This window comes from Sapajus apella, unplaced genomic scaffold, assembly GCF_009761245.1.
Source record: "Sapajus apella isolate SASKATOON/1434 unplaced genomic scaffold, GSC_monkey_1.0 scaffold37, whole genome shotgun sequence".
Classification (NCBI taxonomy): Eukaryota; Metazoa; Chordata; class Mammalia; order Primates; family Cebidae; genus Sapajus; species Sapajus apella.
The window spans coordinates 9,911,731-9,939,412 of record NW_022436977.1 but is presented as its reverse complement, the minus strand read 5'-3'; the positions used below and the strand labels follow the sequence as shown (position 1 = coordinate 9,939,412).

The 27,682-nt window shown below is 36.2% G+C and overlaps 1 protein-coding gene across 1 annotated transcript in view; it reads right to left on the bottom strand.

Moving 5' to 3' along the window:
- Positions 1 to 27,682, bottom strand: part of PRTG (protogenin) — a 128,982-nt gene that overhangs the window by 43,495 nt on the left and 57,805 nt on the right. Inside the window, exons 5-11 of the mRNA XM_032297376.1 lie at positions 25,885 to 26,022; positions 25,464 to 25,622; positions 24,690 to 24,849; positions 23,230 to 23,477; positions 20,993 to 21,157; positions 18,820 to 19,125; positions 17,904 to 18,092 (exon numbers count right to left, since the gene is read on the bottom strand). Of these exons, the coding sequence (XP_032153267.1) occupies positions 17,904 to 18,092; positions 18,820 to 19,125; positions 20,993 to 21,157; positions 23,230 to 23,477; positions 24,690 to 24,849; positions 25,464 to 25,622; positions 25,885 to 26,022 (1,365 nt within the window). The remainder of the gene's footprint in view (positions 1 to 17,903; positions 18,093 to 18,819; positions 19,126 to 20,992; positions 21,158 to 23,229; positions 23,478 to 24,689; positions 24,850 to 25,463; positions 25,623 to 25,884; positions 26,023 to 27,682) is intronic.

Here is a 27,682-nt window from a genome sequence, read left to right as displayed (position 1 = left end):
TCCCATTTTTGGCATTGCCCAATTATCCCTAGAAAAGTTGTATATTAATTTATATTCTCGCTTTTAGTATGAGGGTGTTTAACCCTAAATTCCTAATACTGGGCCTTGTCTCATCTGTTTTTCTTTTAATTTTCTTAAGTTTTGTGTTTCTGTATGGAGTCACTTCAATCTTTCTTAGAAGGAAACAGGAGATACATAAATTTGAAATAATGACCTCAGTTAGATGTATTTACACAACCTACCAAGGAAGATGAATCAATTGTGATAATCAGGCAAAATGTGCCACCTATTGTGTGCACAGGTTTCATAAGCTATTAACATCCTGGTATACTGGGAAAGCTAAGATGCCACTGTAATACTTGGCTGAGGCAACTGCTCTAGTTTCTATGATAAATCAAGAAACTAGAGTTTCAGCTATCGCGGCTAATTCAAGGGGCCTCCTCTTACGGCAACCCACATTTGCTGGGATTTCAAGGCTTTCAAGCTTCTAAAAATCTCAGCATGGAATAGGAAAATATGTATAATTTGAATAAACTATGTCAGGATGATGTTAGAGAACCCTCATGGGATCACACTAGCTTATCCAAACCAACTGATAAATCAGGTTGTTTAGACAGAAATAAGTACCTGTATTTAGCCTGCTTTGATGATCCTTCTATGTCTACAGTTTACACCATCCCTTCTTTCACTCTCCCATTAGGGTCCTTTGTCTAGTTAACTCTTGCTATCTTTCAAATCTCAAATTCGGTATCAGATTCTCAGGAAAACCTACCCGGGCTCCCACCCTCAAACTATAATGTCCATTATTACACAGCCCCTATACTCCAAATGCTTTTACCTTAGAACACTAAGATTTGTAATCATAAACTATGCAGTGATTTGATTAATGCCTATTTCCTTCTCTAGACTATAAAGCTTCCTAATGAGTAATCACTTAAAAACACCTGATTGAAGCCAGGTGCAGTGGTGCACACCTGTAATCCTAGCACTTTGGGAGGCAGGGAAGGGCAGACTGCCTGACCTCAGGAGACCAGTCTGGGTAACACGGTGAAATCCCGTCCCTACTAAAAATACAAAATTAGCTGGGTGTAGTGGTGCACACCTGTAGGTCCCAGCTACTCGGGAGGCTGAGGCAGGAGAATTGCTGGAACCGAGAAGGTGGAGATTGCAGTGAGCCAAGATCGTGTCATTGCACTCCAGCCTGGGTGACAGAGAGAGACTCCAAAAAAAAAGAGCATCAAAAACAAAACAAAAGATCTGATTCAATATTTCAGAACAGTGGTTTCCAAATGCATACTCAGATATCTTCATTTATTTATAACATAAATATGTTTGACTGCCTTAATAGAGTATGTATATTATCAAATAAACATACAAAAGTATTTTTAAAGAGTAAGATAAAATATTTTCCTCCAGGAAGAGTTGTCTTGCAGCTCCCCTCCAGTCCACTGAGTGCCTAATTACTACAAGGCTTAAGATTTCATGTGCATTAAGTTTTTCTGGAAGAAAGTTTAAACCAAAAACAAAACAAAAACCACAAGTCTAACTACTGCTCTGCAACAAATGTTTTTTTAATCTATCCATGCTGAAGTTTCTTTCACGCGCTAATGGTTTCTTTCCAAAAAAAAAAAAACAAAAAACCCTCTCATTTAACTTAGTTAGACCTTTAAGGACCTCACACATCTAAAGATTCTTTACATTCACCAGAAACTTCCAGAGTGGTCTGAGAGCTGACGTGCAGTATGATTAATGGACAGTATTGATTTAATTTTCTACAAGAGTTCTTCCTTCTCTAAGGAGATGTTCTTGGCAATTCCCGTCAAGCATTTCATCATGCTTAAAGACTCTTAAAAATAGAAGAATGAACAGTTTACTGAAGCTTTTCCTTCATTTGTAAAAATACCACTTGAAAGTTTAGGCCTGTAAACAATCAGCAGCCTGTCTATACCTAGGTACATCTTCCCAAGACCAAGGAAACTTTTATTTGAGGTTTCATCAGCATATATAAAAAGGAAACAGAAAATAAAGCAGTAAAATCAATTAAGTAAACCTCAAGATATAAATACAAAGTGCTATAAAAATATTGAGTTATTTTAAAAGAGATACTTAAACAGTCAGTAGAAAGCTGCTAATAAAGTATTAAATAGATCTGAGTATCATTAAATAGTAAATTATAAAAATTTCTTCAAAGGTCTCAATTTGATGTGCCATTTGGAGCAGTTAAATTTTTCTAGAGACAATGGGAAACTGATTTTGTTCTCGTGTGTTTTTTATATTTTAAATCTGAAGAAAAACTTAATTTCTTAATACATTAAGTGATAGAGGATTCCACTTTCCTCTATCTTTTGATCACATTCATTTCTTAAAAAAAAAAAAAAATTATTGTCTTGCTTTTCCTAAAACAAACAAACAAACAAACATCGAGATATTTCAAATGGGAATTTAATTTGAGGGAACCAGCAGGAGGGGATATTCACTGAGTGCAAGAGAGACAAAAGAGGACACTATGCCCAGGGTATCCTCGACTCCAACTCTTCTAATATCAGAGCGCAAATCTGACATCTGACCCCCTAAGCTGGAAGAGCATCACAATTGGTATTTCACCTTATAGACTGATTAAAAACAACAATAACAGCCACATAACCACATAAAATAATGGAACTTCCTCATATCCTGCTTATTTTCTCCATCTCCACAGGGGCCTTACTTTATTTAGGGTTCTTTTCAGTCAGGCATGTGGAGTGAGGCTCCACAAGTACTGTAAATCTTTACCCAGTGCCAAAGGTCAAAGGGTTATCTGTGCTATGTAGTTTCAGGGTAGACGATTTTCTTTACTTTCTTTTTTTTTTTTTTAAGCTAGAAGACAAAACACATGCATATGAATCACAGCAAGCTAATTTAAGTACTGAAAAAAAGTTACCCTTCTCAACATGAACTGCTTTTTCAAGAAAACCACCAAGTATCAACTTTTCAATCTACAAAGAGAAACCAGATGCAACTGAGCCCCCCTCCCCACCACCATTGTCTGCTAGAAAACTTGCCACACAGCTGCTAAAGCAGTAAAACAACTTCAAACCTACAAAAGTGATGATCATTTAGGCAAATGCATCAGTTTCATTCTTGGGAGAAAAAGAAACCTTGCTTAATACAAACAAACAAAAAAAAGGAGTAGCTGTGTATCATTTTGTTCACATTTTTCACCTCAATAACAAGACAGATGTTTTTCACAGAGCTCTTCATGTTTTAGAGCATTTTGAAAGGTGATGACTATTCAAGGCTAAGGATATAAAGATCCAGGAAAAAAAATATCAAAATTATTTTCCTAATTATTTTTTTGTGTTTGAAATTTTTTGGAAAGTTGAACTTGACTTCTTAAAGATGGTTAAAAAATGTTTAAGAAACATATATTGGCATATATTGCTGTCTTTCTTCTTTCTCCAAAATGATTTAAGTATGAAATAAAATGATCTATAACATCGCACAGGGTGGCATTAATACAACTCCGATACAGTACTACATACAGCACGCAAGGGAAAGGTATTTCTTCTCTCAGGCAGCACTGTCATCTTAATGTTGGCAATCCTCCAAATTTAAGAGGCAGAAATACAAACCATGACAGTTGGTGCTTCTGCATTCAACTGGATTACAAAAAAAAGTTTAAAAAAGGTTTTCAAATATTTAAGAAAGCAAAATATCTTCTGTAACTTGCCAGGAGATTCCACTTGGAATGTAATATGTATTTCTTCCATAATATGGCAGCCTGATCTCCTTTGCTTCTTTCTTATTAAAAATTCCTCGATCTTTTGTGGCAAGAAAGAGCAACTGATAGATGTTTAGAATTGTACCCAACTAAGAACACATAAAAATATGACCTTATCCATACTGAAAAATTTCAGCTTCTGAAAGTCTTTGAAGATGGTTTTTCAAAAGGGACTCCACTGAAAGATATATCTTAGAAAATGAGAAAGTTTCAAGTTTCTCACAGTAACAGAAATTGCAATGAGATTTGCTGGATGTGCCTCTCTGTTAAAAGTGACCTAACTTCCTTTGTTTTATAATTATGCTGATTAGTTTCTTCTGTTAAAATCTTTGCCAATTTCTTTCAAAGTAGCTAAACCAGAGAAATGCTGCTCCCTTAGGGCAGAATGCACAGCCTTAACTTCCCACTGTGTAACAATGATTCACCATCTCAGTTCTGAAACCCATATATTAAGCTGCTATAGACATCTCCAATGGGACACCAACCTTTCCAACCGAACATGATTAAAAAGTGAACTCAGTATCTCCTACTTCCCCAATCCTGCTCTTACTTCTGAAAGCCCTACTCCAATAAAAGTACCATCCCTTAGAACACCTGAGCATCATTCTAGTTTCTTCCTAATTTCTTTCTAATTTCTTCCTCTCATATTTACAAACAGGTAACAGTTATCTAGCACTTGCCATGTGCCAATCCACTGTCCTGCAAGTTCCACATTTAATCCAGAGCAATGTAAATGTTTAGGGGAAACTGAGGTTCATGGAGGTCAAGTGACTTAACCAAGATCACACTCTTAGTGGGCTGGAGAGCTGGGACCAAACCCTGCGCATCTGATTTCAAAGCCCTCAGTCTTCTGATTTAATTTACAAATTTACATATACTGAAATGAACTTTCTTTGTTTTATGGTCCTATTTAACACATGTACAGATTTGTGCAACCACCACCACAACCAAAATAAGAACAAGTCCATTACATCCAGAAGCTCCCAGTGCTGCCTTCGCATAGTCAAGTCTTGCCCCCATCTCTAATCACAGCATCATTGGTCTGTTTTCCATCTATATAGTTTTCACTTTTCTCTTTATTTTGGGGACGAAGTTTCGCTCTTGTTGCCCAGGCTGGAGTGCAATGGTGCAATCTTGGCTCACTGCAACCTCTGCCTCCCGGAGTCATGTGATTCTCCTGCCTCAGCCTCCCAAGCAGCTGGGATTACAGGTGCCTGCTACCACACCCAGCCAATTTTTGTATTTTTACTAGAGATGGGGTTGCTCCATGTTGGCCAGGCTGGTCTTGAACTCCTGACCTCAGGTGATCCACCTGCCTCAGCCTCCCAAAGTGCAGGGATTACAGGTGTGAGCCACTGCACCTGCCCCGGTCTTCAGCCTTCAAGAGTGTCATATGAATGAAGTCATACAGAATGTAACCCTTTAAGACCAGCCTCTTTCACTCAGCATAATGACACTGAGATTCATCCATGAATTGTTGCAAGCAGCAATATAGTTCGATGCTTTTTACTGCTGAGGAGTATTCCAATTGTACAGATATACTGCAGTTTGCTTATCTGTTCATCTGTTGAAGGACATTTAGGTTTTTTTCAGGTTTTGGCAATGGTGAACAGAGCTGTACATTTGTGTACAGTTTTTCGTGTGAAGCTAAATTTTTACTTTTCTAGGATAAACACTTAGGATGGGATTGCTGGGTCATGTGGTAAGGGCATTTTTAACCTTATAAAAAAGCACTAAACTGTTTTCAGAGTAGCTTTACCATTTTACATTCTTAAAATGATGCATGAGTTTCAGGTGTTCTGTATCCATGCACACATTTATTATTGACAGTTTTAGTGTTTTAAAATTTTTTAGTCATTCTAATAGGTAGGTAGTGGTATTTTATTGTAGTTTAAATTTTTTAATTTGCATTTCCCTTATGGTTAATGTTTAGCATCTTTTCATAAACCCCTCAACTGTAATGCTATATCCCAAGATCTCCAATCAGATCCACACGTAATCAGTTAAGTCCTACTTGTTCTAAGCCTGAAACAACTTTACATCTGCCTTCTCCCCCAGTGAACTATGATCTCATTTTACACTCTCATCATCTTAGATTATTTCAGTAACCATCAGAATGATTTCTTGTCTTCAGCAGCCCCCTCCCTGGCCCCACATTCACTGCCCTCCCTAAATCTATCGTCTGCAATATCACTACTAGTTATCCTTCTAAAACAAGCCGCGTCGCCTTCCCACTTGAAAACTTCTGATGACTCTGCATTGTTTATGTTGTAAGATAAAGACAAATCATTTATCAGGATACACAGGGCCTTTTAAAACACAGGCCCTATTTAACTCTATGACTTTAGTCTTCACAGTTATTTCTTAAGCAACCCATGTTTTAGCTATAGCAATTCAATGAGGCTACCTTATGAATCTTTTTGTTTTTGTACATTTTAAGCTCCTCTAAGTAAGTTTCATCCTTTTTTTAAATCTGGCAAACTAGTCTTCACCATGCAGTAAAATTAGTCATTTATCCTTTTTGCTTCCAGAACACTTGGCCTATACCTCAATTGCATCTACTAGCATATCTTCCTATGAACACTTTATAAAGTCCTACATGCTAAACTTAAATACTTTGGAGGCAGGCAGGCCATCTTATATTCATATTCTTTGTGCCCAATACAGTGTCTGGTGCAGAGTGTGTGCATTCAATAAGCATATACAAATTTTTTAACTTTCAAAATAATAGAAAATAGGCTACAATCCATAATACTTAAGATGAATAAATTTTAATACAAAAATTTATAATATGTGGCAATTAAATTGGTATAGATAACAACCTTACATTATTAAACTTAGTTTTACATATATAGGTGTGTGTGTGTGTGTGTGTGTGTGTGTGTGTGTGTTGTGTGCGTGTGTGTGTGTAAAGTTCTAACCTAAATTTAGAAACATTACTTTTTTTTGAGACAGGGTCTCACGGGCCCTACCTCACCTTCGCGGGAGTGCAGTGGTGCAAATGGCTCACTGCTACCTCGACCTCCTGGACTCAAGTGATTCTTCCACCTCAGCCTCCTGTGTAGCTGGGATCATAGCCATGTGCCACCACACCCAGCTAATTTTACGTAGAGATGGAATCTCACCATCCCCCAGGCTGGTCTTAAACTCCTTGACTTAGGCAATTCTCCTGCCCTAGCCTCTCAAAATGCTGGGATTATAGGTATGAGCCACTGTACCTGGCAGAAATTTTGCCTTTCTAACTGACACTATCTCCTAGACAATGTCTTCATGAGGAGTTAGGTGAGGTATCACAGAAGTTAAAATTGTATGTTGGGAGGATGGTTTCAATTTTGCAATTAATTTAGTGGTAACTGGAGCTTGTTATCAGAAATTTCTAAATTTAGTTAATCCTCTGATTTTCAAGACCCAGGAGCTACTATGTCAGAAGCCACCTAGCAACTGATGCACCAAGAAAACACAAGAGCTTCTTTATCTCAGATCTACTGAGTTCCATAAAACACTGGACTCACACCGTGCTATGGAAGCCTTTATAAACAGTATAGTAGTATTAAGAGCACATTAAGGCCGGGTATGGTGGCTCACAACTGTGATCTTAGCACATTGTGAGGCTGAAGTGGGCATATTGCCTGAGCACAGGAGTTCAAGACCAGCCTGGACAACATGGTAAAATAGCATATCTACTAAAAACATAAAAAAATTAACAGGGTGTGGTGGCAGGCGTCTCTAACCCCAGCTACTCGGGAGGCTAAGGAACAAGAATCCTTTGAACCCCGTGAGATGAAGGTTGCACCCTCTGAGGCAGAGATGGCGCCACTGAACTCCAGTCTGGGCGACAGAGTGGCTCCCTCAAAAAAAAAAAAAAAGCACATTGAGAGTCTCAATGATGGTAGCTGAATGGGTTAGAAAATACTCTCTTTTTGAATGACTACTAAACACTCCTGGCTTTACCCTGTGGATTCAAGTAACAGTTTATGTTATGGATTTATGGAATTCATGGCTATATTTATTTTCTTGTTCACCTAAAAACATAAAATCTAATTAATTTAGTAAAATCACAGTTGCCTAAAATGAGATGCCCCAAATCACGAATAATCAGGCTTTCTCAAGGAACAGAACATGCTGTTAGATTTGTGACTGGATGCCTCCTGAGGGCTAACTCATATAAAAGAATAGATAAATTAAAATACTTTAACACAGTTTCAGAACTGGCTTAAGAAGAAAGGCATAAACCAAATGTCCAAATTTCTTACCCTTATGTGTTAAAACACTAGGGAGGGAAACCCTGAAATTCAGCATTTCAATCAACTCCTAGATTATGCTGCTGGTCCTGGGACTGTACTTTAAGAAGCAATAACTATATACAGTCTAAATCTAGAACTTCCAAATTTTAGTAATGTGGCCTGGTGCCCTTGATACAGCCTGTCAGTTAAAAATGGATTTTTTAAATTTTTAAGTGGTTTCAAATTTTTTTTTCTTTTTTTTTTTTTTTCTGGAGACAGTCTTGCTCTGTCACCCAGGCTGGAGTGCAGTGGGGCAATCTTGGTTCACTGCAACCTCTGGCTCCCAGGTTGAAGCAATTCTCCTGCTTCAGCCTCCTGAGTAGCTGGAATTACAGTCACACACCACCACACCCGGTTAATTTTTGTATTTTTAGTAGGAACATGGTTTTGCCATGTTGGCCAGGCTGGTCTCAAACTCCTAACTTCAAGTGATCCACCCACATTGGCCTCCCAGAGTACTGGGATTATAGACATGAGATTATATTTCACTGTATCCAGCCTGAAAAAAAATTTTTTAAGAATACTATTTTGTGACATGTCAATATTATATGAAATTCATACTTCAGTGTCCATAAATGAAGTTTTATTGGAGCATAACCACAGGCATACATTTATTTGTTTTCCAAGGCTGCTTCTGTGCTGCAGTAGCAGAGTTGAATACTTGTGAAAGAGACTAAATGGCCAACTGTATCAGTCTTGTTCATGATGTCATAACAAAATACCACAGGCTAAGTGAGTAGTTTAAACAACAGAAATTTGTTTCCTCACAGTTCTAGAGGCTGGGAACTCCAACACCAAATCTGGCAGGATTTGATTTCTGGTGAGGCTTTCTTCCTGGCTCACAGATGATTGCACTTTTGCTACATCCTCACATGGTAGAGATGTGCTCCAGCATCCCCTCCTCTTCTTATAAGGGTATCAGCCTTTCAGCCTTACTGGATTAGGACCTCACTCTTATGACCTCATTTAACCTTCATCATCTTTTCACAGGCTCTACCTCCAAACAGTCACTTTAGGGTGAAAGCTTTAACATTTAAATTTTAGAAAGACACAAACATTAAGTCCATAATACCCGCAAAGCCTAAAATATTTATGATCTGTCCCATTACAGAAAAAGTTTGCCTACTCCTGTTCTAGATCTTTGCTTCTCAAAGTGGGCAGAAATACAAAAATTTCAGGCCCCACGCAAACCTACTGAATATCAGAATCTGTGTTTTAACAAGATCTGTGGGTAATCTATATACATTTTAAAGCTCAAGAAGCATTAGCTTTCAAATCTAGTGATCATGGTCAATTACTTGAAAAAATATTTTTAAAACATACAGATATAATTTTTAAATACAGGGTCTACCCTAGGAGGAGAACAATTTTAACAACAGCAACAACTAACATTTGTTGAGGATTTATAATGCAATTTTCCCAGGCACCATGCTAACTTTTACATGCATTACTTCATTTAATCTCCCTAACATTAGAAAGTCACTATCATTATCCCCACATGAAAGATTAGGTGAACAGTTAGAATTTAATTTGTTAATAAGTTGTGAAATTTGAAATCAAATCCAGGCAGCAGATAAGAAACTTATTTAGATGACATTTTTAACTGTCAGTGCCATGCAATTTCTATAATAGAACATTGTAGGCCGGGCGCAGTGGCTCAAGCCTGTAATCCCAGCACTTTGGGGGGCTGAGGTGGGTGGATCACGAGGTCAAGAGATCAAGACCATCCTGGTCAACATGGTGAAACCCCATCTCTACTAAAAATACAAAAAATTAGCTGGGCATGGGGGTGCGTGCCTGTAATCCCAGCTACTCAGGAGGCTGAGGCAGGAGAATTGCCTGAACCCAGGAGGCGGAGGTTGCGGTGAGCCGAGATTGCGCCATTGCACTCCAGCCTGGGTAACAAGAGTGAAACTCCGTCTCAAAAAAAAAAAAAAAAAAAAAAAAAAAAAAAGAACATTGTAAATGATGTCCCATGGGATGACTGACACCATTTAGAGTCACAAGAGGTTTCCCAGAAGAGTCGGGACTTAAAATCTGGGCAATATTTTTCCAAATGTAAAGAGGAGATTATATATCTCTAATTCACCAAGAGAATACCCAAAGTATTTTACAATGGCAGGTGACCTTTCATCTAATACAAATAAATTAAGGGAAAAAAAAACAGATAATGCCCTATAAATCTTATATAGCTCTTACAGTTTTATCAATCTGTAAACATTTTATTATCTATGGTTTTTTTTTTTTTTTTTTTTTTTCAGATGGAGTCTTGTTCTGTCGCCAGGCTGGGGTGCAGTGGTGCGATCTCAGCTTACTGCAACCTCCGCCTGCTGGGTTCAAGTGATTCTACTGCCTCAGCCTCCCAAGTAACTGGGACTACAGGCACACGCCACCATGCCCAGCTAATTTTTGTATTTTTTGTAGAGACGTGGTTTTACCACCTTGGCCAGGATGCTCTTGGTCTCTTAACCTCGTGATCCGCTCGCCTCAGCCTCCCAAAGTGCTGGAATTACAGGTGTGAGCCATGGCACCTGACCAACATTTTATTTTTAAATAGAGGTAGTTGCAACTGGCAAATGAAAAAAAAAATTTTTTTTAACTTCTTTTTTTTTTTTTTTTTTTTTTTTTTGAGACGTAGTTTCTTGTTACCCAGGTTGGAGTGCAGCGGTGCGATCTCGACTCATTGCAACCTCCGCCTCCTGGGTTCAAGCAATTCTCCTGCCTCCGCCTCCCGAGTAGCTGGGACTACAAGCGCGCACCACCATGCCCAGCTAATTTTTGTATTTTTAGTAGAGACGGGGTTTCACCTTATTGACCAGGATGGTCTCAATCTCTTGACCTCGTGATCCATTCGTCTCAACCTCCCAAAGTGCTGGGATTATAGGTGTGAGCTACCACGCCCGGCCTTTTTTTTTTTTACTATCTTAATAGTATTTTTTTAGTAGCAGGGTTTTTTTTTTTTAGAAGTAAATGCTTCATTTCTTTTGAAGTATTGGTTTCTAAATTTTTCAAGTATTAAGTTCTAAAATTTGAGTTGAGTATCAATCATATTTGGCATTTTTAGCTACTGCAGAGAATGTGATATTCAAAAATTTCTGATTTATTGGCAAATTAAGAAAAAATTCTGTTGAAGTTTCAACATATTTTGCCGTCTTGATACATTAAACACAACAAATGAAAGGGTAACTTAAACATATTTAATAGTGAAGAAAATGAAACAAAATAGTTTATAAATGTTCTCTTTGTTTTAATTTGTACTCACACTTTTGTCAGTTTTTTAGCCTACAAGGCAGGTAGTTTCCAGAAGTATTCCTTTAAAGAAGTTTACTGACTTCAGTTAAATGAGTTTATTTTGTGACTGTTTTTAAGAATGAATCAGGCTGGGCGTGGTGGCTCACACCTATAATCCCAGCATTTTGGGAGGCTGAGAAAGGTAGATGGCTTGAGCCCAGGAGTTCAAGACCAGCCTGAGCAAAAGAATGAAACCCCATCTCTACCAAAAATACCAAAAATTAGTCAGGTGTGGTGGCACACGCCTGTGGTCCCAGCCACTCAGGACCTGGCTGAAGCAAGAGGACTGCCTGAGCCCGGGAGGCGGAGGTTGCAGTGAGCCGAGATGGCAGCATTGCACTCCGGGCTGGGTGACAATGAGATTACTTCGCAAATAAATAAATAAATAAATGAAGTAAAACACTGTAGTATATAGTTTATTATTTAATTATTCATTTATTATTGATGTGAAATCTCTTGCTCACACTAATCAGGCTTACTGTAAAATTAAATAAACAAGCTAAAGATGATGTAACATCAGTGTCCTAAATGTTAAACTAACAAACAGTACTATCTAAAAATCTCCCCATTTTCATTCTTTCATATAAAGATTTAATAATTCAGATCAGTTTTTGACAGCTTGTGAAAACAGTTCCTTTGTAATTATAAACCAGCTTCAGAATTTAAAGCCAATTTCTGAAATAAACATGAAAAAAGAAGAACAAATTATTTTAATAAATTATCAAGGAACACAAGGATGTTACTAATTTTGCTTCAGTTTATTGTGTGATGAATATAACAAGCATCTAAAAATCCTACTTACAACTGAGTTAAACACTGAAAGTGCCTTGGGGAACAAAATCTAACTGAAATTTATTACCACAAAGAAATAAAGTCTCAAACCACCACTTAGAACAAATCACACAAATGTATTAAATCACAAGTCTAATGATTTTTTCCAATCACACCCCAAAGTAAACCAGTTCTAACTAAAATCAAGCTATATTTTATTTATTTATTTATTTATTTATTTATTTAAATTGCATTTTAGGTTTTGGGGTACATGTGAAGAACATGCAAGATTGTTGCATAGGTACACACGTGGCAGTGTGATTTGCTGCCTGAGTCCTCCCCATCACCTATATCTGGCATTTCTCCCCGTGCTCTCTCTCCCCAACTCCCCATCCCCCACTGTCCCTCCCCTACTTCCCCCCAACAGACCCCAGTGTGTAGTGCTCCCCTCCCTGTGTCGACGTGTTCTCATTGTTCAACACCCGCCTATGAGTGAGAACATGCGGTGTTTTTCTGTTCTTGTGTCAGTTTGCTGAGAATGATGGTTTCCAGGTTCATCCATGTCCCTACAAAGGATACGAACTCATCGTTTTTGATGGCTGCATAATATTCCATTGTGTATATGTGCCACATTTTCCCTGTCCAGTCTATCATCAATGGGCATTTGGGTTGGTTCCAGGTCTTTGCTATTGTAAACGGTGCTGCAATGAACATTTGTGTGCATGTGTCCTTATAATAGAACGATTTATAATCCTCTGGATATATACCCAGTACTGGGATTGCTGGGTCAAGTGGAAATTCTATTTCTAGGTCCTGGAGGAATCGCCATACTGTCTTCCACAATGGTTGAACTAATTGACACTCCCACCAACAGTGTAAAAGTGTTTCTATTTCTCCACATCCTCTCCAGCATCTGTTGTCTCCAGATTTTTTAATGATCACCATTCTAACTGGCGTGAGATGGTATCTCGCAATGTAGTTTTGATTTGCATTTCTCTAATGACCAGTGACGATGAGCATTTTTTCATATGTTTGTTGGCCTCATGTATGTCTTCTTTTGTAAAGTGTTTGTTCATATCCTTTGCCCACTTTTGAACGGAATTGTTTGTTTTTTTCTTGTAAATCTCTTTTAGCTCTTTGTAAATTCTGGATATCAGCCCTTTGTCAGATGGGTAAATTGCAAAAATTTTTTCCCCATTCTGTTGGTTGCCGATTCACTCTAATGACGTTTCTTTTGCTGTGCAGAAGCTGTGGAGTTTGATTAGGTCCCATTTGTCTATTTTGGCCTTTGTTGCCAATGCTTTTGGTGTTTTGGTCATGAAGTCCTTGCCTATGCCTATGTCCTGAATGGTTCTGCCTAGATTTTCTTCTAAGGTTTTTATGGTGTTAGGTCTTAAGTCTTTAATCCATCTGGAGTTAATTTTAGTGTAAGATGTCAGGAAGGGGTCCAGTTTCTGCTTTCTGCACACTGCTAGCCAGTTTTCCCAACACCATTTATTGAACAGGGAATCCTTTCCCCATTGCTTGTTTTTATCAGGTTTGTCAAAGATCGGATGGTTGTAGATATGTTGCATTGCCTAATCAAGCTATATTTTAAAGTCATTAATATCAAACAAGCTAACATCAAAATATTTCCATCACTCTACTAGAATTTATATTATACTGTGAAAGACACAATAATGTTTTTAGCTACTTAAAAAAAATAAACTCTACATCTCGGAAACTGAGCTTTGAGGTTTTAGAGTAAAAAGTTCTAAAATAACTTTCATTACTAAATATAATTAAATTTAATTCATTAGAAATTTGTGCAGATATTGGAAAAAATCAATTAGATGTCTTTTGGCTTAATAATTCTTGTTTTAAGCAGAGGTTACATCTTTTTATATAGTACTACAATGTCTCAGAAAAATATTTGAAAATGCTTGTTAAATGAATTGAAACATGTAAGTTCATTCATCTTTTTCTCTCTTCTAGAAACTAAGAACTGTGTGTATTACCAAGGAGAATATGTCACAATAACATACTTTTTAAACTGAAAACTTAATTATCAGAAATGAAAACAAAAAGATGTGTATAAAGGCATCAGAAAGGGGATTAGTATGAAAACGAAATTTTGAGACACTAGTTTGTTACTCAAATTGACATTTAATCAGCAAACAGATGCATTTAAATTTCACTTCCAAGCCTACTTAGCAAATCTACTTCCAGTCAGAGTATCTTTAATGTGCAGAAGCTCAGTGAAAGCAACTATTCACCATGCAAGACACAGATAGAATTCCCTTAACCTACTGCCCTCTAGACACATCATTCTCTGTTAAACAGGCAGCTACTGCCAGATGCTCTCGCTAAAAATGGTCACAGATGGTCAGTTGTCCAGTTAACAGAACATACTCCCCTCCCAATAATCAAAAGTAAGAAGGAAAAGATAGCTGCTAAGACTTGCCTGCTTAGTGAGTTAAACATATTTGACTGCTATAAGTTTGGCAAGGCTTCAACACTGACTTTCTAGGAAAGGAAGACTAGACCATAGGGGTCTCAAGATTCAAAGGCACCTAAAGGTGATCCAGTCAACAGCTGCACAATGCTTGAATCCCCACAATTGCATCTCTGCTCGTCAGCCATTCCAGCCGTGACTCGGCAGCTGCAGAGGTGCAGAACCTGGTGTCTAACAAGAAAGTCTCTACAGCTGCAAGAGGTCTCTGTTATCCTGAACTGCAACCAGTCCAAACACTGAATCTAATTCCACAGTCAGGAAACACGCACCTATTTTAATAGACATAGTATAACCACAAAATAATTTCCCAGTTTATGCATTAGAAGTAATTTTAAATGGAGTTACCTCAAATAGCATACACAGTGGATGTTACAACATAAAAACAAGGGCAGTAATATTTGATTTATTTTTAAAACATAAGAAAAAATAAAGGTTTATGGTTTCAAAAGTTGATTATAGCCCAGGTGCAGTGGCTCATGCCTGTAATCCCAACACTTTGGGAGGCAGAGGTGGGAGAATCACAAGCTCAGTAGACTGAGACCATTCTGGCTAACATGGTGAAATCCCATCTCTACTGAAAGTACAAAAAATTAGCTGGACATGGTGGTGTGTCTCTGCAGTCCTAGCTACTTGGGAGGGTGAGGTGAGAGAATCACTTGAACCTGGAAGGCAAAGGTTGCAGTGAGCCGAGATCACACCACTGCACTCCGGCCTGGGCGACACAGTGAGACTCCATCTCGGAAAAAAAAAAAAAAAAAGTTGACTATAATTCAGAGATGATTTAAAAAGTTCAATAAAGATCAATGGGTCTTACACACACATGCGTGAGTGTGTATGTATGTATGTATATATGTATGTATCTGTAGAAAATTTTGAAGAACTGCTTTTATTTGCCAAAGTTTTAATAAAATGCCTCTCTAAACTTTTCACAACCCGAGTATTTTTGTTCTAATAAATTAGTCACCTATTTAGAACAAGCTCCCTGTAATGTATAAGAAGAGCATACTAAGAATGTATTTTTTTTTATCTTCTGTATATTCATATTTTCTTTAACGGTGAGTAAATTAGAAGTACTAAGCTTGATCTATGATTCTTCAGTAACAATTGTCCCAAATCATGTTTCTTACATAATAACTAAGCAAAATTTTCGTGAATTAGTAATATGCAGGGAAAAGGACTGAATACTAATAAGCCATGACTAGGAGTAAATGTTGCTGGCTCCAGTGGCAGTCGGTTGGGCTAATGTCATTTCAGTACGAATGGCTTAAGGAAGGTTAACCTGGAAGATGTGCAATTTCTTCTCATCATTTATAAAACTATGTGACAGGCCAGGCATGGTGGCTCATGCCTATAATCCCAACACTTTGTAAGGCAGAGACAGGCGGATCACCTGAGGTTAGGAGTTCAGGGCCAGCCTGACCAACATAGAGAAACTGCATATCTACTAAAAATACAAAATTAGTTGGACATAGTGGCACATGCCTGTAATTTCAGCTACTCAGGAGGCTGAGGCAGGAGAGCTGTTTGAACCCACGAGGTGGAGGTTGCAGCGAGCTGAGATTGTGCCACTGCACTCCAGCCTAGTCAACAAGAGCAAAACTCCATCTCAAAAAAAAAAAAAAAACACAAAAAAAACCTATGTGACAGAGATCAACAGTAAAACTTATTTAACCAAATGCAGATTAAATTAAAAACCAACATAACAAGATTATAAGCAAAATGCCATCTGGAAAACTATGTAGAGAACCGCAGGATGAAGTTCAGTGTCCCTGCATCTCAAAACAGACTCTCACCATTGCTTTTTACTGTTCAGAGGCTCAAATTTAATGCTGCTCTCACAGCCTGTGCTACTGTGAGACCAGGGAAGGACATGGAGAAGCCCACAGTTGGGCTGCTGTGCCTCTTACCTCCCTTTACCTTCACATGGCAGTCTGTGAAAGGAAAAGCCAGAGTGCTTTGTAAAATCCTAATATGTGCAGACGGTATAACAACTCAGTAGGTATTTAGCAGGCTGGTCATCATAATTAAAGGAACCACTTTGTACTTACATGAAAAAAAATCTACTCATGAGCAACAAATAGCTAAGTGTACACTTTATATACCTTGATGAATTTATATCAGTTTCTAACTATGTATTCTTCTTCTTCTTTTTTTTTTTTTTTTAATTTAAGACAGGGTCCTGCTCTGTTGCCCAGGCTGGAATGTAGTGGTGCTATTCTGGTTCAATGCAAAATGCCATCTGGAAAACTATGCAGAGAACCGCAGGATGAAGTTCAGTGTCCCTGCATCTCAAAATGCCTCTGCCTCCCGAATTCAAGCTATCTCCTGCCTCTGTCTCCCAAGTAGCTGGGATTACAGGCACCCGCCATCACACTCAGCTAATTTTTGTATTTTTTAAAAATAGCAACAGGGTTTCACCATGTTGGCCAGGCTGGTCATAAACTCCCAATCTCAAGAGATCCACCCACATTGGCCTCCCAAAGTGCTGGGATTATAGGCATGAGCTACCACGCTCAGCCCATGTATTCATTTTAGATATACATTACTTTCTACTAAACATGTTTACATCATGAAATTCACTCCACAAAGATAGATAGGAAGACTAGGGAATAAAACAGTGTCTTTCAAATCACTGATGAACTCAAACACAAAGTTAAGTGCTTTTTCTCCAGTGTTCCTGGGTTAGAGCTACATAAATATTCACAGTTACATGGGGACATGTAATATATAATATATAAGGACATAGTTATAAATTATAGTTATATAGTTAATATAATTATATTATTATAATTATATTTATATAGTTATATAATTATATAGTTATATAATTAATTATATAATATATAATTATATAATATATAATATATTAAGGACACTGTTTTATACCTAATTTATAACTATGTAGCAATTATACAGCACTCTCAGGCAAATTATAAGTTAAACTTAACCACTGAGTATTATTTGGTGATATCCCTCTTCTAATTCCTATTCTACATCCACCACACACTCACAATAATTGATCAGGATTGTAATCTACCAGAAGTGAACTCCACAAAGAAATGCAGATTTGCAGACCTGGACAAAGAGAGAAAGATAATGGCTACCTGATATTTTCCACTGGACTCACAATGTAAGTCAAAGACCAATCACTGGCTTCAGCAGTAGTATATACATACTGATATAGCAAAATCAATTATTTTCTTTGTACCATTAAGTCAGTTCTCCTGTCTTACATCCAATAACTTTTCTCCCAGTTGGTCAAAGAGGAAGGAAAAAGGGAAAACCACAGTATAAACTCACTCACCTAAACCACTGAGAGTATAGAGTAGGTCCCTGGTATCCAAGAAAATGGGCCCATTCTCCTGCTGCCCTTCTTCCTTGTAGTACAGTTTGTAGCCCAGAATGGCGGCCGTGTCCTCCACATCTTGCTGCCACGTCACAGAAATGGTGGTACAGTTCAGAGGCTCCAAATGCAACTCTGGAGACTTAGGGGCTAGTAAAATTCATCAGAAAATGTATGTATAAACAACCAATCATCCACATAAAGACACAGAATAGGGTAGTTCTCTCAGTTTTCAGCAAACGGTTACCAAAAGTTCAATCCAATAATTATACTTTAACCTAACTTTCCAAATTTCACAATAATATTAAACTTTGAGATCAAAATGTAAAATACATACTACCTTAAAAAGACCAAGATACATAAATAGTATCTGGATATTTAAGTCTTTTTTCAAAGAGGCAATCAGTATTTTCTAATTTTGGCCATCCAATACTCCTCTGTGATTTAGAGAACAGGTACTATTAATTAATTAGTCAGTCAATTAATTAACAAGCAAGACAGAAATGTTACAAGGGTCTAGATTCACAGTCCTACAGTCTTCCTATTGAACTAAGGATTTTAAAAATATATGGCGATGATGTTAATTAGGCCTCTACGAATATCTTACTTTGGAAATCAGTTTGATTTGGACTGATGTGTCCATGAGGGATGTGCTAAGCAAACTAACAGTGCAACTAAAAAGTTTGCACACAAAAAAACTCTATGCAAGAGTGACTACTTAATAAAAAGTTTAATTTTTTCAATTAAGTCTATCACCTATGGAATATTTTTATCTGTAAAACAAAATTTAAAAATATAAACATAACTTAGAGAAGAAAACTTGATTCAAGAGTAAAAATGCTGTATTATCCTTTCTCAACAGTCTTCAGAAATTCACCTTTCACACTTGTAGCTTTAGGCGTCTTATGTGAAGTCCATACTGATGACTCTCCCAACCCCACTCTGGTGGCAGCAGTAATCCGAACCAGGTAGACACTGTCAGGTTTCAGGCCTTCCAAAAGGTACTCATGCGTGGTCCCTGGGAGCTCCAGAACTTGGATGGCATTCTCAGTACTTAGGCGGAAAGACAAGCGATACAGCACCACTTGGCCCCGCCGATATTTGGCTGGGATTGGCAGCCAGGAGACGAGAATATCAGTGGGACTTCGACTTGTCAAACTAATTTCAGGAGGTCTCAGGGGAACTAGTCATAGAAGAAAACAGGTTGTTTATAAATATTTAGAACTGAATTGCCACTTAGCACACCAGTAACTGAATTCCTTTAATTAGCAACATGTAATAAAGAAAAGATAGTTGCAGCCCTAGCAGAGGTTTTCAGTTAAACAGAGTGCAAACCAGAAAACAGAAGAAAAAGACAATGAGGGAGGGCTAAGTGTGTGGAACAAAGAATGTAAGATATACTTCACTGCGGTTGTGATTGCTTTGTTGTCGTTTGGAATGAAAATGACAATATTTGATATTCATACAAAATATGAGACTACTTCTCAAATAATTCCACTAAAGGGGTTTTGAAACAAGGAAGAGTGAATTATACAATGGTGGGAAAGCCTAGGATTCTAGAGTTATATAACCAAGCAAATAATATTTTTGAAGTCTAAGAATTACGTCTTAAAAATTAACGTGAATTTTTTATTCTTAATTACAACGTATCATGTTTAATATGAAAACAGTTTTTCCTCCAAAAATTTTAATAAAACTGGCATTTCAGGAAAATAAGTCAAATACAGTGATAGGCGGTCTAATACTAAGAGTTAAGACTTGGATTCTAGAGTTAGCTTCTCTGTGTTTGAATCCTTGTTCTGCCACTTACAACGATGTGATCTTGGCTAAATTAACTTCTCTGTATCTAGGTTTCTTAAGACACAAAATAAGGATAATAATAATAGCTCCTTTTACAGTCTTTCCCTGCTATGCTGAGACTCACTTTCTTTAAGGATATAGAGGGAGAAGAGATCTCACATATCAAAACAAACAAACTAACAAACAAAAACCTCTTATCAGCCTGCTTTTCACCTTAGACATGCATAACAGAGGTTGTTAATTTTAATGAGTTAACTAGAGATGTCACATATACTGTAGCTCACTCTAAAGTGGAACAGGCTCTTAAATGAAAACTAAAATTTGGAATTCCATATCCAGATCAGTGAACATTTTTTCATTTTGTCTAACTTTGATTTTATAAATAACTAAGTAAGTGGCATTATAAAGATAAAATAGGAGATCTGGGACCAAATGAACAAAAAAAGAGATTTAGGGATTATTTATATAAAAACGTTTTAAAAACTAAGAGCAAATCATTGCTTGAGGTTGATAAAACATTTGCTAAGGGAAAACAGTATGATTAAGCATATATTAAATAATTCCCTTTCACATTGAAGGGTACTAGAAAAGGTCTTCTAGAGACTCTGGGAAGAGAAATCCCTTCTTTTACAGTATGATATGAAGAGTCAGAGAAGGAGAATCAGTTCTCTAGGGCTACCCTAATGGATGAATCTTCCCACCATTATAATAATAATATGAACATCTGGCCTTCCCCAAAAGAACCACAATTCAATTTTCAACCCATGGTTAGGAAACAAACTAAACAAGTAATATATCCCCCCTTAAGGAGTATAGGCATACTGTATTTAATCAACAGTTACTAAGTGCTAAGAATTTTTTGACAGGTGATAAATTACATAAACTCCAGGTTTCAGAAGTCCAATACCTCTGACCCTCGGTCACTACATACACTCAATATGTAGTGGTCATTACAGTTATTCATGTCTAGAAAAATTCACATTTTGTTCTTTCCAACAAATTTACAATTTAAACTAGGAATCTCTGAAGAAATACAATGAGAATATAAGAATTTTATTATTAAATTGTGTATTATGAAAGTGCTCTTTATCCTCATGTTATTGGTAAAAAGCAAGAGGATTTTAAACAGCAAATTTAACATACCTGTTTAACCAAAAAGAGGTTATTTTCTTTAAAACACATTTATTCATTGAAATTGACAAAACCTATGAATGTTCATACTAAAATGATCTAGAATCATGTTTTCTTACCATCCTCTAGAGTATTCTGTGTCACATGGTCAGACATCTGGCTGGCTCCCAATGGCATATATGCCACAATGTAGAAAGTATAATTGCTGGCAGGCTCTAAGTCATCAATAATATAATGAGTTGTGTCGTTTCCAAGGACAACTTGATACTCTTCATTATTTAAACCTAAATTTAAAAACCCATGTTTTAAAATGACAAATATTCAAAATAAAATTAACAAGACCATTTTCCTGAACTGCAAAACACTGGTCATTGGGTCTAATCTCAATCCGTTATCTTCTGTGCCCTTTCACAAAATGTGGAAAGGAAGATCTTTATTTTCTAAAAGTAACCATATTTTGCTACAAATTACTAGAGGACATTTTTCCTGAATAAATCAAACTGAAAAAAATTCTTCTTCTTTAAAAACTTCATTTACCATCTAGTCAAAACTCAAAGCAGACAATGTACAGTAGTAACATAACAGAGCTTAATACAGCAGAATACTGTAATTCATAACAGTGCATAAACTTTACTTGCTCATGGGTTTTTTTTTTCTTTTAAACATAAATGGAGAGACAGTAGGGAATGCAATGGCTCCACGCTTTATAAAAACAAAACAAACCAAAAGTTGTCCTGCCAAAGATCTCATTTTGCCGCTAGAGATTCTATTAAATTTGACTGACATAAGTTGTTCTTTTATTTATATTGAAGGCAAAAAAACCCCCCAAAAACTGGGAGTCACAGAATGAGCCTCCAAATGCTTTGTCCCACAGTGAGTTCTTTTTTTAAGAGAAAAAAAAATCTCAGCAATTCTTAATCAAATATGCATGGCAAGGTATAGAAGAGGATTTGTCTTTGTAGGATTTAATTCCTACAGAGCAAACCTGTAAAGTGGAACAAGAGCATTGGCAGCCACTGTGCTTTGCTAACAATTCACAGTAAACGCATGTCAACTTAATCAAATCTCTCTAAAGACGGAGTCCCTTCTCCCCACACTGGATTTATAAACAAAACAGAAGGCAAATTCCAGTGTTAAGTTTTCCCACATTTCTGAATTAACTTGATAGCATTTTAATTAGACAAGATTACAGGCATTTCACAACAGACTGGCTAATGGCTTGTTAATTAGGAGCTGCATAGTACGATTTCTGACCTACCAAACAAGGTCCTTGAGTTTGAATTAAAAAGCCTTGTTCATTCCTGAATAGACCACTGAGCCGCATGTGGAGGCTCTAATGAAACAACCATAATAGGGAACAAGAGTGGTCCCCATCAAAACCAGCATTCCTTTTACCTTCATAAATCACTAAAAAGGGAATTAACATACTCCAGCATGCTCAGTTATCAGACTTTCATTCTTCTTGCTTCCATGACCCCTGATTTACATTCAAAATATTCCTTTTCAAAACACTACTTCAAAGTACAAAAAACAAATAGCAGCAGCAACAACAAACCACCTGTTTCTATGGATAATTTTATTATATCCCCATCGTTAGGTGTTTGAATTTGTTTTTAACGTATATTCCATAAAAGCTAGGCTGTTTAAGCATAGAACTGAAATTTCTAAGCCTCTACCATGGTTTCTGTGAAAAATCACCAGAGAAATTTCTAGGATTTATAAATAGTTTCTCTTTTCCCTTTAAGATATTTGCTAAAAGTAAAATATAAGGAATTCTTCTAAATCCCAAAAATAGAACCAATAATTCTGAATAAAAATTTTAAGACACGTTTGATTTCTACTTTTACATAATGAGATAGTAGTAAACAATGTCCTGTGCAATTTTCAGAGGGTTCTATATGATTTCAGAAAACATCCAAAATACACAAAATCAAAAATATGGGGAATTTGACAATGTTTACTTTCTCCCTTAAAAATAATATGCTGTAGTGTACATAGTTTATTAACAGTCACACCACTATTCTAAAGTAACTGCATACTTAAACTAGTATATTAAGTCTCAGTTAAGGAATTTATACCTTGTCTGGAATAAAATTCATAAGTACACTACTTTGTAATTTCTAAGCAGGCAGTGATGCTTTGTACTAGCTAGTAATTGTTTCTAAACAGAAAAATCTTAAACTATACTTACATATACAAAGTACACAACATGAAATTTAGAAAACAATAGATACATAGGTGATTATTTTATTAAAGAAAACTGCCATAGATGAATTATGTAAGGCATTATTCATACTGAAAACAAATCCTTGATAACAAGGAGTACTTAAAAATGAGCATTCCTCAAATTGCTTACCTTCTGCTTTCATGTAGTGTACAGAATAGGCGATGACTTTGTCTGAATTATAAAGTGGCCTCTCCCAAGCTAAAAGGATGGCTGAGCTTGACATGGTTTCAGCATGTACATTACAGGGAGCACTAGGTCTGTCTTCTGACATCACTACAGTCAGTCTGGCTCTAGATAAAATAGATCCTTGGCTATTCTCAGCCATGCACTGATAAATACCATCATCTTCAGGAATAATCTGGTTAATTACCAATTTGCTGAGGAAAGAAAAAAAATTATTTCCATGAAAAATTCTAAGAATGAATGAAAAATAAAGTTTGGCTATTGCTAAATATACTCTCATTTTATTTTAAAATTAAAGTTAAAATCAAGCATTTCTAGAACCCTGTAGCAACTCTGTGGAATCCTGAGGATTTTTTGGTGGGTTTTTGTTTTTGTCATTTTGGTTGTTGATGTTGTTTTAAAGAGAGAGGGTCTCACTCTGTAACCAGGCTGAAGTGCAGTGTCACAATCACAGCTCACTGCAGCCTCAAACTCCTAAGCTCGAAAAATCCTCTCTGCCTCTTGCCTCATCCTCCTGAGTAGCTGGGACTCTAGGCGTGTGTAATTTTTTAATTTTTTGTAATCTTCTGTAGAGACAGGGTCTCACTATGTTGCCCAGGTTGGTCTCAAACTCCTGTGCTCCCACCTTGGCCTCCCAAAGCACTGGGATTACAGGCAAGAGGCACTATGCCTGCCTTATAGTCTCATTTTAGATAATAAAAATTACTGAGGAAAAAAAAAACTATGTAATCAGTTCTAGTGAAAGACAGTCTACATTAATTACTTAAAATCACATTTATTTTTTGAGGCTGCAATAGAATTTGTGATATTCAAATGTCTTTTGCTTTAGATAACAACTTTTTTTAAAATTTGGCTCTTACTAAAAATTTGTATTACTTGAACAGCAACTAATTTATAGACTATTATAATGTGTACATAAAATTCAGGTCAACAGAAATTTTTAAGTTTTGTTCAACATAAATGAGAATGTTACAATAATTTGTATTTAAGCTAATAAAAATGAATTCTCAAAATCATTAACTGTGGAGAAATCATTAGGGAATTATTTCTTCTAATTTCTTTATTTTATGAAGAAGGAACTAAGACTCCAAAGAGCTAATATTGCTTTCTTGTGATAACTAGTGGCTTAGCAGGACTAGAACCCTGGAGTTTGGGGAGTGGTCTAACATTCATTTTATTACCATCTACCACTTTCATGACCCATGTATATAAAATATCCATGAGTATCTGCATAGTGCATGTATGACATGCTAATATTATAAACCTTAACTTATTTTAGTTTAGTTTCATTTTGTTAATAACTATCAAGATAAATTAGGTATTTGGTATTAATATAATGATTTCACATAAAAATTACTAAAGCCATTATATCATATATAAAATGGTAGCAAAGTGACACAGCCTACCTGTTGTACATTTTAATTCTACCATTTGAATGTATCTTCCTTCCATTTTTCAGCCATGACATCTTGGGAGAGGGGATTCCTTCTGCCTGACACACAAATCGAGCAGTGCCAGCTCGAGGTCTTGTTAAACTTTCTGGCCATTCGACAAATGAAGGAGGAGCTATTTTTAAAGAAAAAAGAAAATATTTCTGTCATCCTAACAGGGATGATATAAACAGTTAAGGAAGAATAGAGCAAATGAAACAAGTCCCATTACTGAAGTTGTCTGACATGCTGAGATCCTATCTACATCTCCATACAACCCTCCAGGTGCCTTTTCTCCTCATTGTTCAGTGTTCACTTCCTCCATGATTTCCCTATTCAGACCATCTATATAGACACACTTAAAATATACGTACCTATCATCCTTCTTAACTAAGCTCAACATACAGCCACTTGCAAACGTAGTTAGACAATCAACAGATTAAATTTTTAAACTGGCAAATAGGCATATGGATATGTGGGTAAGTGTGAAGTAGCTAGAAGGGAAGCTTAAATAAGAAGGAACATAATGGTATGCACGCAAACAGGATGGTGACCTCAGAATGACTCTACAGTTATATTTTAATATAAGTATTTATTTTTTTCCTGAAATTCATCATTGGATTACAACACTTCATATCAATCTTCACAACGCTACAAAGCTCAAGAAAGGCAGAAGTAATCTATGAATGAGATAAAACAGCAAATGTTAAAATGTAAGATTTCCCTGATTGCAGAATGAGAGGAACATACCTAATACAGTTAAAGTTGCCATAGCAACTGTAAAGTTGCGTGTTCCAGGGGTAGTGGCCCGACAAACATAAACTCCAGCATGTTGTAGCTTGATATCAGATATCATAAGATTACTATTTCCAAGTACCCGAGTATTAAAGACATCAATGGATTTGTGATCTATTTCAAAGAGAATACCTCAGTTAAAACAATGTAACATATAATCTGAAATTATCAAAGGACCACTATCCAAGCAATCAATCATGAAAAGTATAAAATTCTCCATATTAAGACCTTTTGTCTACACACTGAAATGCCAAAAAAGTTAAGACATTCAATAGCCAAACCTGTGTTTTTATATATAAAATAAATACTTTATAAATTTCATTTAAAAAAAAAATTTAAGGAAAAGGCTTTTTTTTTTTTCCTTGAGAAGACTTACCAAGACGGCTCCAAGAAATGATTGGTTTGGGATTTCCTGTGGCCATGCATTCCAAAACTACAGTCTGATGAAGAGACGTTGTTATGTTTTGTGGACCTGCTATAATGGTTGGTGTGTGGAAGGATTTAGACTCCTTAGCTTTGGGGAGAAAAAGAGAATATAAAAGTAATTATAAATAAAATATAATAAGTGAAATTAGTAAGAATTTATTCTTGTCATTCATTTTTATTTTTCTTTTTTTTTTTTTGAGATGGAGTTTTGCTCTTGTTGCCCAGGCTGGAGTGCAGTGGCGAGATCTTGGCTCACTATAACCTCCGCCTCCCAGGTTCAAGCGATTCTCCTGCCTCAGCCTCTGGAGTAGCTGGGATTACAGGCATGCACCACCATGCCCGGCTAATTTTGTATTTTTAGTAGAAACAGGGTTTTGCCATGTTGGACAGGCTGGTTTCAAACTCCTGACCTCAAGTGATCCACCAGCTTTGGCCTCCCAAAGTGCTGGGATTACAGGCCTGAGCCACCACACCTGCCTACTTTTCTTTTTTCTAAAACAACTTTATTGAGATGTAACTCACATACCATATAATTCACCTATTTGAAGTATACAATTCAGTGGTTTTTAGAGTTTTCAGAGTTGTACAATTATTACCACAATTAATTTCAGAACATTTTTATCACTCCCCAAAACAATCCCATATCCATGTCACTCCCAATCTCTTCCTCTCTCCACAGCCTAGTAACCACCAATCTACTTTCAGTCTCTCTGAATTTGCCTATTCTAAATATTTCATATAAACAGAGCCACATATTATGTGGTCTTTTGTGACTGGCTTCTTTTCACTTAGCATAATGTTTTCAAGGTTCACCCCTGTTGTTACATGTATAAATACTTCATTCCTTTTTATTGAGCAATATATATCATTGTATAGATTAACTTATATTATTTATCCATCCATCAGTTGATGAACATTTAGGTTGTTTCCTTATCATTACCTTTCACTGAGGTTAAAGCACTCATTTATTTATGTAATTATCTAAAATTTATTTAATTTACCTAAAATTAAAGCACAGCATTAAATACATAACTTCGGCCTCTTCATGTTTTTCAAAATTTCTTTTTATTTTTCAGCCTTAAAGGATCTGTTAGAAAGCAGTATCTCATGTGAAGAATAAACATTTATGTTAAGTTCAACAATGTCTTCAGTACAGGTTTTCTTTCACTACGTTTACATAACCTTAACCTTTAAAATAAAAACTAGCATCTATTTCATTTTAATGAAATACCTATTTCTTTATATTCATCTCTTTAGTTTCTTTTCTGCCTATATTAATGTATGGCAAAATATATAAAATTGTGTTCACTTAATATTTATTTACAAGGATAATTTTTGAATTGAGACTGGGATATTTTTTAACTTTTATTTTTGTGTTTTAAAAAATTGTTTTATGTAAAAGTTTTATATTTTTTATTCTATAAACATTACTTTTTATAAAAGGCATGTATCATTTTTACAAATACAAATTATGGTATTTCTTTAAACAACAAGCAAAAGAATGTAAGACTGGAAACAAATATATTTTTTTCCACATTTGACAATTCTGGTAGAAATGGATGATTGTTATTCTCTTTTTTGTGCTTTCTATATTTTACCCTTTTAAAAATAAAAGTGAAATATAGCCAGCCCTCAGTATCTGTGGGCTGCACATCTGTAAATTCAACCAACTGCAGGTTAAAAATATTTACAAATAATAAAAAATAAAAATAATAGAAAATTTTAAAATACAATGATTTATATAGAAT